General features: G+C 52.2%; 1 protein-coding gene across 1 annotated transcript in view; it reads right to left on the reverse strand.

Moving 5' to 3' along the window:
* The window catches only part of DCDC2C (doublecortin domain containing 2C), an 89,745-nt gene that overhangs the window by 42,982 nt on the left and 31,574 nt on the right, over positions 1–15,189 (reverse strand). The window contains exons 6-8 of the mRNA XM_044390097.3: positions 14,322–14,364; positions 7,043–7,169; positions 5,037–5,137 (exon numbers count right to left, since the gene is read on the reverse strand). Coding sequence (XP_044246032.2) covers positions 5,037–5,137; positions 7,043–7,169; positions 14,322–14,364 — 271 coding nt within the window. The remainder of the gene's footprint in view (positions 1–5,036; positions 5,138–7,042; positions 7,170–14,321; positions 14,365–15,189) is intronic.

Here is a 15,189-nt window from a genome sequence, read left to right on the forward strand (position 1 = left end):
TGGTTATAACCGGCTTACTTCCGGTATGTGTACCGTCCGGCCAGGAGGACTCAAGTGAAGGGAGAGGTTCAATCTACCCAGAAAAGGGGGAACAAATAACTGATGGCACAAGACTCTTGAGGGGCTCTGTGGGGACAGCACCCAAAGCCGGGAGAAGGCAGGACGACGGGCACTCCCATCACGAAGACCGGAGATTTATGTGCAGACCCCGGAGCTGCCTATCTCCTGGCCTGCCCTCACCTCGTTCCTTGCTAGAAGAAAAACCCAGGCTCAGGGGCTAGTCACACAGTTCAGCGGAGCCTGGGCCCCTTTCCAGATGCGGATGCTGGTTAGTCTACACCACCAAAGGCCCGTTGCCTCTCCTCACCTACCGACAAGGATGAGGCAGACACATGGGGTAGATTCCGGGAGGAACAGTAGAGAGAGACTTTTCTCTCTACTCGAAAAAGTCACAGGGAAGGAAATGGTCTCTCTACTCTTCTCGTCAGCATTCATGGGTCTCAACGTGCCGCCCAGAGGGGAGGCAAACACCTTGAGACTATGAGGAAACAGGCCTGAGGCCAGAAGTCGGTGTGCAGAGCAACAGGCAGGGCAACGGCAGCGAGCGGGTCCTCAGTGACACCGCTGAGCCGTCCAGCCCGCGAGCTCGCACTACGCAGGAGGCCTCCAGGCTTCTGTAACACGGCCTGACGCATGCTCCTTGTGCGTAAGCCACTTCTCTGTGGGTTTCTGTTCTTTGCAGCCAGAAGCATCCGAACAGATACAGCACTAATTACACTTGTTAATTTATTCATTAAAGTGAGCACCCCAAGGACCTTTCTTAGCTCAGTCCGAGTTACTCCATGCTCCTAAAAGTGCCAAAGCTTTAAAGCTCCATTGTTTTTTCTAATTAAACAATGCAGAGATTACACAAATTTAGACTGACTTCTCCGAATTAGTCCAAATTATTTTGGTTTTACGTGAGTGTCTTATTCTTAGCTCTTTCTCTAGAGTGACGTGAAATAGAGTTCAGGTGCATTGCTCCGGTTGCTATGGGAGTTGAAGTAAAGGCACTCTCTTCTCGCACTGGCTCCTGGGGGCTCTGAAAATGACTGCAATTCAGTAGATATCAGAACCGGACCAGTCCTCTGTGATTTCAGTCCGTCCACCCTTCCCATGTACCAACAGGACATGCCTAGCACCTGTTGGGGCATGACAACAAAACAGTATCCTAGTAGAAGAGAATTGGTGAGAAATACTAAATTGCACACCCACCCCTACCCCCGGAAACAAATCAAAGGTCAGAGTCCTGAACCAAACAGAGCCCACCATTCTAGGCACTTTTCTTTTTGAAGAGTTTATAAAAATAAGCATAACCTTAAATCCGGAAGAAGACATTGCTTTTGTGAAAAATGTGTACTTTAAATCAAGTAGATTTTCAACACCGATGTTTCATATCTGGGTGCCAGTTTGGGTAGATTATAAGAGTTAGAAAAGTTTCCTTAACATTGGGGTATAATAACTCAGGACTTTGAAATGAAAGCTGTTGTAAAAATTCACCTCTCCCAAAGAACCAAAGCTGATAGAGCTTCTCTCTTTTAAACCTCCACTCAAGACCTACTGTCAAAATGTTGGCAAGGGGACACACTGTGTGCTATTAAAACCAAAGAGAAATTAAAAAAAACATTGAAAATAAATTGTAATATCTTAAAAAACAAAAACTCGAAGGAGATAATGTAGCATAGGAAAAAAGAAAAGGTGAGTAGAGATCAGCTGTAATCCACGTCCAGATAGACGACCCCCAGTGTAACACTTCATACCATCCAGAGTGTCTCTCGCCGTCCCTTCCGTTGTATTTCCCACACACTATGCCTCCCGTCTTGGTCAGGAGCCACTTGGCCCAGGACAAACAGGGTTCAGTGACACTGAAGCTTTACCAGTGACGACATACGTAAGTGAGATCACACAGCTAACTGAGAAGAGTCTCTGACCCGGCACCTCGATTTCCTTTCTCTCATAAGCCAAAGACGGACATCAGCGGAATTCTATGAGCGTCTTGATGCCAAGCTGAGAAAAGCTCAAGGATGAGCTTTCATCACAGGAACCCTGGATGTAAGAAGACACCTTCCAACACGGGCGGGAGGAAGAGGCTCTACGGAAGCCAATTACAAATGTCTCCGTTGGGAGGAAACCAAGAGACAGAAGGTGGAGGATGGCAACAGTGGTGGGTGTCGCTGAAGTGTATCTCGATCTTTGTGAGTAAATCACAAAGAAAACAACCGGAAGACGGGACCACAAAAACGGGAGCATTTTAAGAATCAGAACACAAGTCAAAACAGTCGTCGTGGACTGTCAGGGAGAGCAACGCTCAAAGCAGCCGTGGCCTCTCCTCATCGCTAGGTTTCTGACACTCCCTGCCCCACATTCTGACTCCCCCGTCCTCCCCTCTCTGCACAGCAACGAGAGATTCTCAGACTGACTTGAAAGCACAGGGAAGTTTCTAGCCCTTGATCACAGGAAAGATTAAAGGCCACACGGTGTGAGCCTTGCTCCCCACCACAAAAGTGGACATTCCACGACGTCACCCAGCAGGAGCAAAGGACAGCCCACCTGCTGTAGTCATCAAAACTTGAGCTTGGCGATGGGAGCTCAGCGATAAGCAGCGGTGGTGCCATGGTCAAGAGAGCGGCCTCCAGCCTGTGTTTGCCCCTCTCAGATGCTCCGGCCGTCTGCTGACAAGACGCGCCTTCAACCGCAGATGAGTGCTCGCCGCTACAAACACCCGCTCGGGTTCGGAGGATGCCCGGTCCTTGAGGTTCCCCTCATCAGTGTAGGCTGGACTCCAGTTCATAAATGATTACTGGGCATGTTGTATTTTGTAACATTGTATCTTTACAGCAGCACAAAAATGAAGACAAGATGATGCCACAAGCGTAAGCAGTAACACTGCCACGGTCGGGCTCGCCCGCAAGGTTAAAACCAGTTCCTCGAGAACAGGAGCAAAGTACTCCAGTGATTATAAAAGCCAACACCATAATCAGACAGTTTCATACTGAGGCCAGACCCTCCTTCATTAATGGACCGGGAGGTCCTAAGGGCATCGATATAAGCATCTTCCCCTCCTCCCACAAGGAGACCAGTAACCGCAACACACACCCAGAGCTCACCCAGCACACAGACACAGCACTAAGGCGAGCACGCGGTTCTCCGGGCATGCGGGCCACTTTGAGGCGGACCCCCACCCAGGCCAGGGCTGCCGGTGGTGGAGCGCCCACCCTCTGTGGTGAGGACCCCACGCAGGGAACCGCCAAACCACATCCTGCTCTCCTGCTCCACGATACCACCTTCTTCCCTCCCCAGGGCAGAAAAAAAATCCTTGGACACTGCCTGCTGGCAGGCCCACACCGTGTTTCGAGGGATCCTAGAAGGAAAATCATTCCTGGGGAAGGAAATTGGAGTTAACCTTAAAGCTTAAACATTATTTATTATCGTAACCATTGGAGGGATGCTAATTTTTGGTATAAAAGTAGCTGCCTAAAATGTCTTAATGTATTACAAAAAATCTTCAATGTGCAATAAAAATATACTGTTGGTTTGGGTTTTAAGAGAAAACTAAATCTTTTGGTCATTTCTCATCATGTCGAGGAGAATAAATAATATCACTACCAATTTAGAAAATACAACGGGACACACGGGGAAAGTGCTCAAAATGCCCCACGAAGTGGCTCGTGCCTTGACGTGGTCTGTCGCGCCTGTAAAATGTATCACGGGAAAGAAAAGTAGAAGTTAGTAATAAAGTGAGAAAATTAAGAGTGACTGATTTTTGAAAGAGGGGCTGGAGGCTCGCTGTTGCCCAGCTTTGGCGCTCTGGAACCGTAAATTCAGGACCGGGGCCGAGTCTACGCCAGCGGGATAAAAATGGTGTTCAAATGCACACAGTGACCTTTTACAGAACATGCATTCTTTTCTCAAAAACAAGTAGAAATGGGCTTCTAGCGGCGCCTGGGGGCTCAGTCAGTTAAACGTCTGCCTTTGGCTCAGGTCATGATCCCAGGGTCCTGGGATCGAGTCCCACATCGGGCTCCCTGCTCAGCAGGGAGCCTGCTTCTCCCTCTCCCTCTGCCTCCCCCCTGCTCATGTGCTCTCGCTCTCTCTCTCTCAAATAAATAAACAAAATCTTTAAAAAAGAAATGTGCTTCTAGTGTTTCAAGTAGATTCTGGGGACAAAGCTCTGCACTTCAGAGCTCACCTGCCCGCCTGCCCTTTGCAGGAGCAGGAGTTGAGGCCAGAAACCCGTGGAGACGTGACCTGCTCTCTGGGGGGGCATGGGGCCGAGCTGGGCTGGAACCAGGCCCCTGTGCTTCTGCTCCTGTCCAGGCTGAGGCTGGCCCCTTGCACCTCATCCCCTTGCCTCCGCTTCCCCTGGACCTTCCTCAGACCCCACGTCTCTGTGAGCCCAAAGGAAGGAAGCAGAGAGGGGGGTCCACCAAGCACCAGGCCTTGGACCAGGTACGCACACACGCACGACTTCACTTAGCCCCACACGAACCTGCCCAGTGGCACCATGCCCATCTCATGGATAAGGAGATGGGGGTCGGAAGTCAGAAAGCCCAGCAGTGGCAGACCCATGATGCCCAACCACATCACCCAATGCACCGCTCACCTGTCATCCCACCAACGATCACTAAGGGCCTCCTCCCTGCCAGGAACTGTACCAGGGACAAGGGTGACTTCAGTGAGCACAGCAGGGCGACCCCTTCCTTGGAGGGGGGAAGGGACAGCAACCAAGTAACAACAAAGTTGACTATGTGGTCACAGACTGTGACAAGTGCTCAGAACGGTCCCCAAAGCAGAAGAACCCCCCAGGGAGAGGGGCGGGCAGGAAAATGAGTGATGGAGGATCTGAAGGGTGAGCAGGAACTGACCAGAGCAGGCAGAGAGCGATGGCGCTAGAGGCTGGCGACGTGGGGGAGGGGCGGAGGAGGAGCCTGACGGGCGGGGCTGACGCAGCTGAATCAGAGGGCGGCGGGCAGGGTCCTGCGACACCGGCTACCCACCTGGTCCACGGGCACCTCCACCTGCACGTCCTTGTCCTCTTTGACTTCCGGTGCTCCTTGGGTTTCCGTGTGAGGCGTCTGGGCTTTATACACATCGCCTTCTGGAGAAACACGGCACAAACAGGTGTTCAAGCCAACATGCGCCGCACGTGTTCTGGCCCCAACCGAAGTCGCGGCTCGGCACCCTCTGAGCTTCCGGCGTCATGCGCAGGCAGCCTGCCCCGGGGCCCCCGCGTCCACCCCGGCTTCCCCGCTGCCTTGGTCCTGCCTCCGTGTCCGCACTGATGGTCATCCCTGTGTCCTGCCCACCGCAGGACTCCGTCCCAGAGATGAGCTGAACGCTTGACAAGCGTGTGTCCAGTCAACTCAGAGATAACCACCAAACAACCCACCAGACCCCAAAATCCTATTTTGAGGACATGTACCTTGATTACTTCAAAATTCCTTCAAGAACTTATTTTGAAGTAATAAACAACAAACCAGGTGTTAAAATCGCGTGCGGCGAGGTAGTCAGGCAAGCAGACAGATAAAAATCACCTAATCAGCATCACAATTGGATGTATCCCACGCTTGTAAAATCCCAGGCTCTTGAAAACCTTATCATCACCCTGATAAGACGCAAATGACAGGAAAAGAAACAGAAGGAGCCGGCCACTTCCCTCCACCCCCAGTGGGCGTCACCATGGTTGTGAGGGGCTCAGTGACCCCAGCTCCTTCCACTTCTTATCCTCCCCGCCCTTCCTGACCCTCAGCCCCGGAAGGACCATCGCACAGTCCTTAGCAGAAGGATGAAGGCAAGAGGAAGGCAGAGGGCAGCATCCCTCAGGACCCCGCAGTGTGCCGGACCCTCCTCCGTGTGCTTGATTCTTAACACTCACACTAGTCTCTGACGATCCTACTGCACTGTTTGTAGATAAGGAGTATGACGAGGGCCCCACACTCCAGACCATGCTCGGGACCACACTCAGGACCCAACTCAGGTTGGGTATGTGCCAGACACCCCCAGCCATGCAGGACACGCTTTGCCAAGAAGGAAATTTTACATGCACTGATTAAAGTCTCTGTTACTGTTGATATAGTATGTCAGGGACCATAGGTTCGATAGGCTCTGGTCTTCGGCCCACCCTGACTATGGTCAGGTTGCATCAGTGCACTGTGTCAGCCGTGTCCAGACCAGGGCCTGGCACACAGCCAGACAACACCGTCATCTGGGATGGGAAGTCCCAACAGGGATGCGGAGCAGGAGAGAAGTGCAGGGAGAAGGTCATGACTGTCACCTGGAAACCGGCAGAGGGTTCTCAGGAAGCTGAGACATAATCGGAGCACAAAGAGGAGAAGCCAGACTCGCAGTGCGTGGGGAGCGCCAGGGAGGGAAGGGCTTTAACAAAAATGACTTCCCTGGATCATCAGGTGCTGCAGAGAAGCAAAGGGGAGCCCTCCCTCCCCTGGTCCTATCCTCCACGTCACCAGCCACCGGCAAAGCACCTGTGACAGACGCCGATGGGACGCGGGGTGGCCGACTCCCAGCCAGGGCTCTGCAGAACAGAAGCAGGAGCAGAACAAGTCTTTTTTTTTAATTATTTCATTTTAAAATCAGCTCCAAAGTTTAATCTTTCCAATGCCCTCGCACTTAAAAGTAAACCCAAACAATTCAGATGGATTTTCCCTCCAAAGGCTGATTTGTTTGTGGGTGTTTGCGGTGTCCCTGGTCCTTAGGGGAAGTTGCGCCCGCCCAGATGTTCACGGAGAGGACAGATCTGGCTGATCTGGGAGGGCTTCCTGGCGGGAGAAGTCCATTGCCTCGACCACTGGATTTTGTTTCTCTCCTCTCGCTACCACGGCCCTGCAGCTGAATATCTCGTTAATAAACCAGATAGCCGCAAGTCAAGCGTCAAAATCAGACAGTTACAAGCCGTATCTTTGCAGTGGGAAACTGGCCCGGAAAAAACACGTTCTTCAAATGGTCGCGCTTTTTAACGCCCACAGCCAAATGAAATCCACGTTACCTGAGCCGCTTTGCATGAACGGTTCCACCAGCATTTTCTTCTTTCCCTCTTTGGCATAAAAAACAGAATCCTGCTCCTTACGGGGAATGTTCTCGTGCTTAGGAAGCTCTTCTCCTCTGGAATCCTCCTAAGGCACAAGTTAAGAATAAAAGTGTGTGAGGCACAGCAGCGCACACGTGAGTCTTGCCCGTCGTTCGGGGGTGATCAGGCCTCGTTCAGGCACCTCGGAGACACCTCCCTCCCGGCGCCGTCCGGTTGGTTCCGTCCCTTACGCTTCTCTTCAGCCAAGTGGCAAAACGCTTCTCTCCCAGGGCGAGGACAGCACCACCCCAGGAGGGGAAGGCTGGTTGTCCCCCTGGAGGTGCCCCCGCCCCCCGTAAGTCCCCACAAAATGAGGGGAAACTTTGGAAGGGGGACAGGGGAGTCTGAGGAGGTCCATGGGGTTTTAGACACATCTGGAAGCCTCATAAAAATCGCTGTTTCCAACACCCACAAAACTCTTCCCGCTGGAACCTCTGAGCAAGGCGGGGCATCTCTGATAAAAGGGTATGAAACACCGCAGGTTTGTTTGGGGCTGAGACAGGGAAACAGATGGTCTAAAACAACTACAGGCAGGAACGACCAAGCAGGAGAGGATCACGGTGGAGGAAGAGCTCCGAGCGCCGTCCCAGCTCCGTCCCACAAACTGTCTTGGTAATACAAACCAGCTGCCCCGCTTTCCTGTCTCTCGTCTTTACTGAGCACAGGCAGAACCGGATGAATCGAGATCTCTGCTGAGCTCTCTATGGCCCCTCCCCTGTACCATCAGTACGTTCACCACGCAAACTACCAGCTGCTTTATCCTTGTGGAAATTAAAGTGGGTCAAAGAGTCCGACCAAATATAAGAACGAAGTCAAGTCTTCCCACCTTCTGTGAGGGGCTTTCCTAAAAGCTGAAATCATGCTCCTAAGTCTAGGGAACGAGATCGTGGCTGAACAGAACATGGTCTGTGCTGCTTGTGGTCTGGAGGCAGCTGGGGCTGGGATTCAGAAAACCTGCTTGACCCCAAGCGTCGCTGACATCTATTTCTTGCAGCCATTTTCCGGATCCTCAGTGTCTACAAGACATCCCGTATTTCCTGTGACCTGTGCAGTAATACTCGAAGGACAGCGACACAGGAAAGTCCCACCCTCTTCACAAGGACACAAAGCAACACTCATGCTGAGCAAAGGGCACAGCGAAAGCCAGGACCGTCGCGGCCCGGCCACCCGGCCACTTACTTAGGATGTGTATGGCTTACGTCTCACCACTAGAACGCTGGAAGCTCCACGGGGCCAGGGGTGTGTGTCTAATGAGGAATTCCCGGAGCCCGGAGCCCAGAGCGGGGCGGCACAAAGGAAGCACGCGTACATACTTGCTCAGTGAGTGAGTGGATGGTGCTGGTATGAACCGTATCCCCCCGTGCCGTTCAGACACTCACGGGAGCTGTCACAACTTCAGGATGATGGCCAAGTGCCTCAGCTCAGCGCTGGGACCATCACGTCTAAGCCCGAGCACCCTCCCAGCCCGCGTGCCACCCTCTTCCCTGCTCAGCCCTTGCCCACCATCCAGCTCATCTCCACCTGCAGCACACTTCCTCCCCGGCTTCAAATCCCAGTGCAAGCCGAGCTCCGGGTCCGGGTGTCACGCTGCTGGAACACGGGCATGTCACCACCAGAACACAGGCCCTGCCCCCTGCATTCCTGGTTCCAAACCAACAGTGACCTCACAACACAGACACGTGCCCAGTGAAGTAATCCCGACAGTTGCTTAGTGAATCTTCGCTGACCTCTCGAACCGAGTAAGAAGATGTGGGGAAAGAGAGGAAAAGAAGAACAGGACAAAGACAGGGCAAGTGTTGGGACGCCTGGGTAGCTCCGTCAGTGAGGTGTCTGCCTTTCAGCTCAGGTCAAGATCTCAGGGTCCTGGGATCAAGCCCCGCATCAAATTCCCTGATCAGCGGGGAGCCTGCTTCTCCCTCCCCCTCTGCCCCTCCCCCTGCTCATGCGTTCTCTCTCTCTCCCTCTCTCTCTCAAATGAATAAATTGAATCTTAAAAAAAAAAAAAAAAGACAGGAAGGGTTGCTGGGGTGCAGGGTCGCAGGGTCTGCACTGCTGGCCCCGCCTGCCTTCCTGTGCCTGCGAGGTGGCCTCTACACACCCTGCTGTCCCGACCAGCCAGGGCCACCCCAGATGTTTCTCCAGAGCCACCACCTCCTCCAGTGCTGGTCCTGCTCCAGTGCCACCGTGTCCCAAGCAGAGGGGCCCTCGTCTGCACTCCCACCCCGCACGGCCCATGCAGCCCCACAGCCATGCACCTGCAGCTCCTGCCTGCCAGCTCCCCACAGGCCTGCCCTCCCTGAGGACAGGCAGGGGCTGTCTTCAGCTTTACACACACGTTTGCCGTGCAGTGGACACTCTGTGAGTCCCTCAACTGTCAGAGCAACACAGATTTTCAGCAGTTCTTGGAAACAACAGATTGAGCAGGAAAACAGAGAATCTGTGGCTTCCCCATGCAAGGACGCGTCTAGGTGTCATCCCTGTCCCCACTCCTCCCTGCCCTGAGTCCCAAGTGCCTTACAAAGGTGTCAGGTGCTGCTTTCCCATTTCATTAATCTTTTCCCCCATTGAAAACATTCTCAGGAAACATACCCGAGGCACGCCATGGTCGTTCCTCTGTAGTGCTGTAGGGACTATCATTTTTCTCTGGAGCCTATTTCACTCCATCTAGATAAATTTAATCTGTTGTAACAGATAATCTTGCTCACGCAGGTGAAAGGCGGCCTCCCAAGGTCATGTGGATAAGGAAGAGAGTTCCTCTAGCGAAGGAACAGGAACCACCTAGCTGAGCTCAGAGTCAGGCCACGCCCAGGTGGAAAGCAGCGCTGCATGCCCAAGGCCTCCCACCGGCTTCCCAAGTGAACGTCCTGCTTCCAAGTGGGTTGGGGTCTGCCGCCAGAGAACCAGAGCCCCTAATCCAAGCATTATTAAAGTGGAACATTTGCTAATGTTTGAACCTGACTGTTGCGTCTTCAGGCCACTAGAAGGAGACACAAATGCAGCCTTGGATGGTGTGTGATACTGCTATGGTCTTGACGTTCTTAGCCTGCAAATGTCAGTTCCAACGCACTTACTCCACATCGCACTTTATAGGTTAGACCTGGTCATTAAAGTGTGGCTGTCCCATGGCATGAGTCTCTCTGACTTTCACACACGTGTGCACACGCACACACACACACACGGGCACCTTTAATCTGTCAATGTTTTGTCTCCACTTCATTTCTATTCACTGCCAACATCTGCGTTCTATGCCCAAAAGAGAAGTAGGTGATATTAACATTCTGGTTGTGGATGTGATATAAATACAATGCTTATTAATTATTGACTGACACTTTATGGAGCCTGGCACATTAAAATATTCATTTTAATATAGGAATGCAGCTTTAAACATTTATTAAATTAGCCTCACTTCCTTGGAAAGTAATAGACACAAAATCACGGTAAATGTGTTGCTGTAAAACTGAATCTGATCTAAGAAAATAAGAATAGGTTCCCTCAGTTATTTTCCCAGGACTCAACAGTCATGGCTCAGGTTAACGGACACCTAGAGCCCCGGTGGCTTCTCCCGCGTTCCCACATCCAGTCACCCAGACACCTGCTCTCCTGGCCATTATGTTCCTTCTCATTTCACAGAATCAAACGCCATGAATGATAAGACGTGTGGCTATTTTATGTGTCGCTAAGAAACAAAGCAATCTACCAGCTAGGCTATGTCGCACGGCTTCCCTGTCACCTGGAAGTTCTGTTTTCTACTGAAACAGCCCTTTCGGAACTTTTAGATGTAGATTTTTATCACATAGCACGTCTGAACGTAAAGCGAGAGGACAAGGCCACAGAAATAAATTGCTCGAATCCTCTCAAAATTCTGCACCAAGAGTCGGGCTCTCCTGAGCCATTTCTGCCTCAGAGCTGGGTGTGTCTGTGCTTTGCCATGCAGTGTGGACAGCGTGCACCACTCTTATCTCTGGAGTTTTCTTCCGAGCTGCTCTGCACGTTTTGAAGCTGGTGCTTTCTTGCCTGGAGCCTGGAAAGCAAGCCTTCTGCATCTGTCTCAGTAACAGGTGTGGCAGACGAATGTGGCAGAGCGCTTCCTGGCCACCGAACCCCCTCTCTGGGTGCAAATGAGGCGCGCACACCTTGGCTGCACACCTCCGCTGAGGGAGGGTCTGTTTCTCAACCTCCTGGAACCTTGCGACCATGGGGACAACGACCACCACCACCAACTTCCAGACGTGCTCCTAAAGGCATCCTAGACGTTGCAGCCCAGTGACCCCCGCCGCTGAACACAGCCTGTAAGGAAGCCAGACTCAACGGGCCCAAGACCCACGCAGCCAACACGCAGGGTTTAGAGAAATAATAAAGCTTCGCTGTTTTAATCGGCTACGTCCGGGCATGGCTCGTTACACTGTAACAGATTACCGAGCCTGTCTCTGCAGCCGTGCACGGGTAACTGCCTTTCTCAGGTCCCATCAAAGAATTCGTTGTTCCTCTGCAAAAAGGTAAGGAATTAAAGAGGAACGTACTCCACTAGCATCAAATTGCTACTCTATCTTTGAACCTTTCTGGGGATACAATAATTTTTCACTTCGATTCTGGATCCTATCAACATCATCCTGAGGACGCTTGCGCAGCAACGGCGCTCAGCGCGTGTGGGGCCAACCCCGTGCGCGCCCTGGCTGAAGAGACAGGCTCACCGCGCCGACGGCGAAAGCGCGCGACCGCCAGCTCTCGCGGTCAGAGGCCAGCTCCGCGGCAGGCGCCCCACTTCCCACAGAAAGCAAGTCCGAGAATTCAGTAAGAGACACGTGGAAAGCCTAGCACATAAAGAAGCAACCGCACTTACCATAATACGGATGCTGCGACTAATTCTAAAACCAGCCTCAAAAAATAAAATAACAAAATAGAACAGAACCCAGCCTCATGCAGCCAGAGAAGCCTGGCACGTGGGCTAGTGTTCATCCTCAGAAACACTCCTGCTCCCCACAAGGGGCAAAGGCTGGTCAGTGCGGAATTCTCAGCTCAGCGTAGCACGCAGACCTCCGCACCGGGAACGGCGGGTAAGGTGAAGTACCTGGGCAGGCGTTTGTGTCAGTTATTTCGTTAAAATCAATGCCTGCTCTGTTCTTTTAGGAATTCCTGCTTTCTGGAGTAAACTGTGTTTGCTCTGCTGTCACGTGCCTTGTCATACGTCACAGAGTATTTCAATGATAGATTTGTATTCCTAGGGGCGCCTGGGTGGCACAGCGGTTGAGCTGCTGCCTTTGGCTCAGGGCATGATCCCGGCGTTATGGGATTGAGCCCCACATCGGGCTCCTCCGCTATGAGCCTGCTTCTTCCTCTCCCACTCCCCCTGCTTGTGTTCCCTCTCTCGCCGGCTGTCTCCATCTCTGTCGAATAAATAAAATCTTTAAAAAAAAAAAAAGATTTGTTTTCCTAAAGTCACACATTTTATCTCATCGCAGGGCACACATGTGTGTGGTCATTCCAGGTCAAGATTCTTAACGTTACGTCTCATCCTAAAACCTGTTCACTTTCCCAGCGGTAGCTTTCCAAAAGAGAAGAGAGAGAACTATAGGCGATATCAGAACAAACATGCCTCAGATTTTAGACCAAATAGAACAAATATTTAATAAAAGGAAAAGAAAACTCTATCCCTACCGATCAGGACCCAGAACCACAACAACATAATGAAATGAGGACATAACCAAAGCGAGTGATGACGAGCCCGGACTCGTGGCTCCATTCTCTGTGCTCAGAGGCTCTAGAACCATTAAATACGGGATTTCCAGGCTGTAGCATTCAGGCTAAGTGTCAGCATTCAAACTCAGCGCCCACACCGCACGTGAGAACACCGGTTACGACAGCTGAGAAAACTGTGAGGCTGGAAAGCTGCGTGCGTCCACGTCGGCTCTTCTCCATCCAGAACATCGGCCCCCTTCTCTGAACCACGTTAGGACCTGCGCTCCGTTTGCCGATCGCCACGTGTCGATTACCCCTTCTCCTGTACACCGTCACCCTACGCACGGGACTCACTCACACAAAGGTTTTGTCATGAAACAGGTCTGTGTCGTCCATCTGCACGCAACGAACCACATCCCTACGGCAGAATCACGTCTATCCGTTCCATGTTCTTGATGATTCTCGTTCACTCATTCACCCAACTTTTAATACTAAAGGCAATCCACAGAGAAAGAGAACTAAAAATAAGTAAGATGGTCATTCAGCTCAGGAAGCTACCAAAACAACGACAGTCCATTCGGAAAAACCTTGACGTCAGAGCCAGACAAGGACCACGCGAAGAATACTGGAGGCGAATCCCATTTATGAACTGACTTGCAAAAATCCCTCACAAAATTGAGCAGAACATATTCAGAAAGGCATTTTTTCAGGGAAGGCGGTAGAATGAGGACTGCAGTCGTGAACTCTGGGTGAAGAGTCAGGTCAGCTGTGTCGTTACGTCCAGCGACACTGAGCTCCTCCAGTGCAAGTACGGACAGGCAAGGGGCTGGGCTCATCCAAGGCTGGACTCTTGCCGGACAAATACCGTGGTGGCTCAGAGGTAAGGAAGCCAGAGTATCCCCAAGACAGCAGTTAAGATGGTGGTTACGAAATCTGAACTGTGCCAGGAGAAAAGCTGCGTCACAGGCAAGAATAGATCGATTCACGGGGCCTCGAGGCTGCTGAGTCTCAGGAGGGAGGTGCCCGAGCAAAGGGGCTGAGAGCTGGGACGGGCGCATAGTAGGCGCTCACCAGCTCTACTGAGGACATAGCAATGTCAGTGGAGCCACTGAAAGAGCGTTTTCATGAGATGGTTGGGGATATGTGGTCATCTCAGACACGGGTGGTAAGGACCCATATGGCCGCCAAGATCTGGCTTCTCCCTGCCTTGCCAGGCTCGCGTCCTGACACTCGCTGGCCGCTCTTCTCGTGCTGTGTGTGTCACACTGCGTGTACATAAGCACACACACAGTGAGCGCTTCTCAACTCTGCGCCTGACGTGCCCCCGCCCCGCTGCCCCCAAGCCCAGGGCGGCCACACCAGGGGCAGAGGGAGAAGGAGAGAGAATCCCAAGCGGGCTCCACACTCAGCACAGAGCCCAAATGGGGCTTGATCTCACGACCCTGAGATCACGACCTGAGCCGAAATCAACAGTCAGATGCCCAACCAACGGAACCACCCAGACAGCCCAAAAAGGACTTACTTTTTTCTTTCTTCGTGAGAATTTCTCAATGTCTGCATACTTTCTGAAAGATAAAAGACCGTCGCTTACAAATTTGTAAAATCAGCCAAAAAATATCTTTCTAAAACTGTAGGCTACAGCTGCAGCTTTCAGGAGGGCAAGTCCCCACAGAAGTCTCCTCCAGTCCCCCCAGCGTCACGGGCTCACATCAACAGCTGCTTCCCAGCCTCCGAGCGGAAGGGGCCCCCACTGAGGTTGGCTCAGTTTCCTTCCTTGAGATCCTGGAAAATCAGATGGATTTCCATTTCCATCAGGACGGGTGGCATTCTGGCCCGAGGGCAACACGTGTACAGGCACCTTCTGCCCTAAACCTTGTATACAATCGTGGGGGAAATCCTAACAGGTTTGAGGTTTTTGACAGTTGACGGTCACTGCCACAAACACGGGTTTTTTCTGCCGCTCTCACAGGGACCTGTGGCACACGCGTCATGTTCTCCCTGGGTGGAGAGGAAGCATGGCTCGGAGACAGGAGGGTATAGTCAATGCCACAGCACTGACCAGTGGAAGGACAGAGACTCCAAGCCCGTCCAACACCCAGCCCGGCCTCCTTCCACCTCAGGACAGACCCCTTGTCTGACTGCCACCTTTCCCTCTGATGCAGCCCCGGGTATGCACCCTGCTCCTAAATCCTCTGCAGGGGGCTGGCCCCGCCGCTGCTACGCACAGGAGGGAATGCTCTGGCACCTCAATCTCCCGCAGAAGGGCCCTCCTGGGTCCACGTCATGCGTGAGGAACAGACTCCAGTCTCTTAGCAACTCTGTGGACTCTCTTTCTCTTTGGTGAGGGAGAAAGATATTTAAGCAACCAATAGACCCAGGTCAGGGTTCAA

Source organism: Ursus arctos, unplaced genomic scaffold (assembly GCF_023065955.2).
Source record: "Ursus arctos isolate Adak ecotype North America unplaced genomic scaffold, UrsArc2.0 scaffold_8, whole genome shotgun sequence".
NCBI classification, from domain to species: domain Eukaryota; kingdom Metazoa; phylum Chordata; class Mammalia; order Carnivora; family Ursidae; genus Ursus; species Ursus arctos.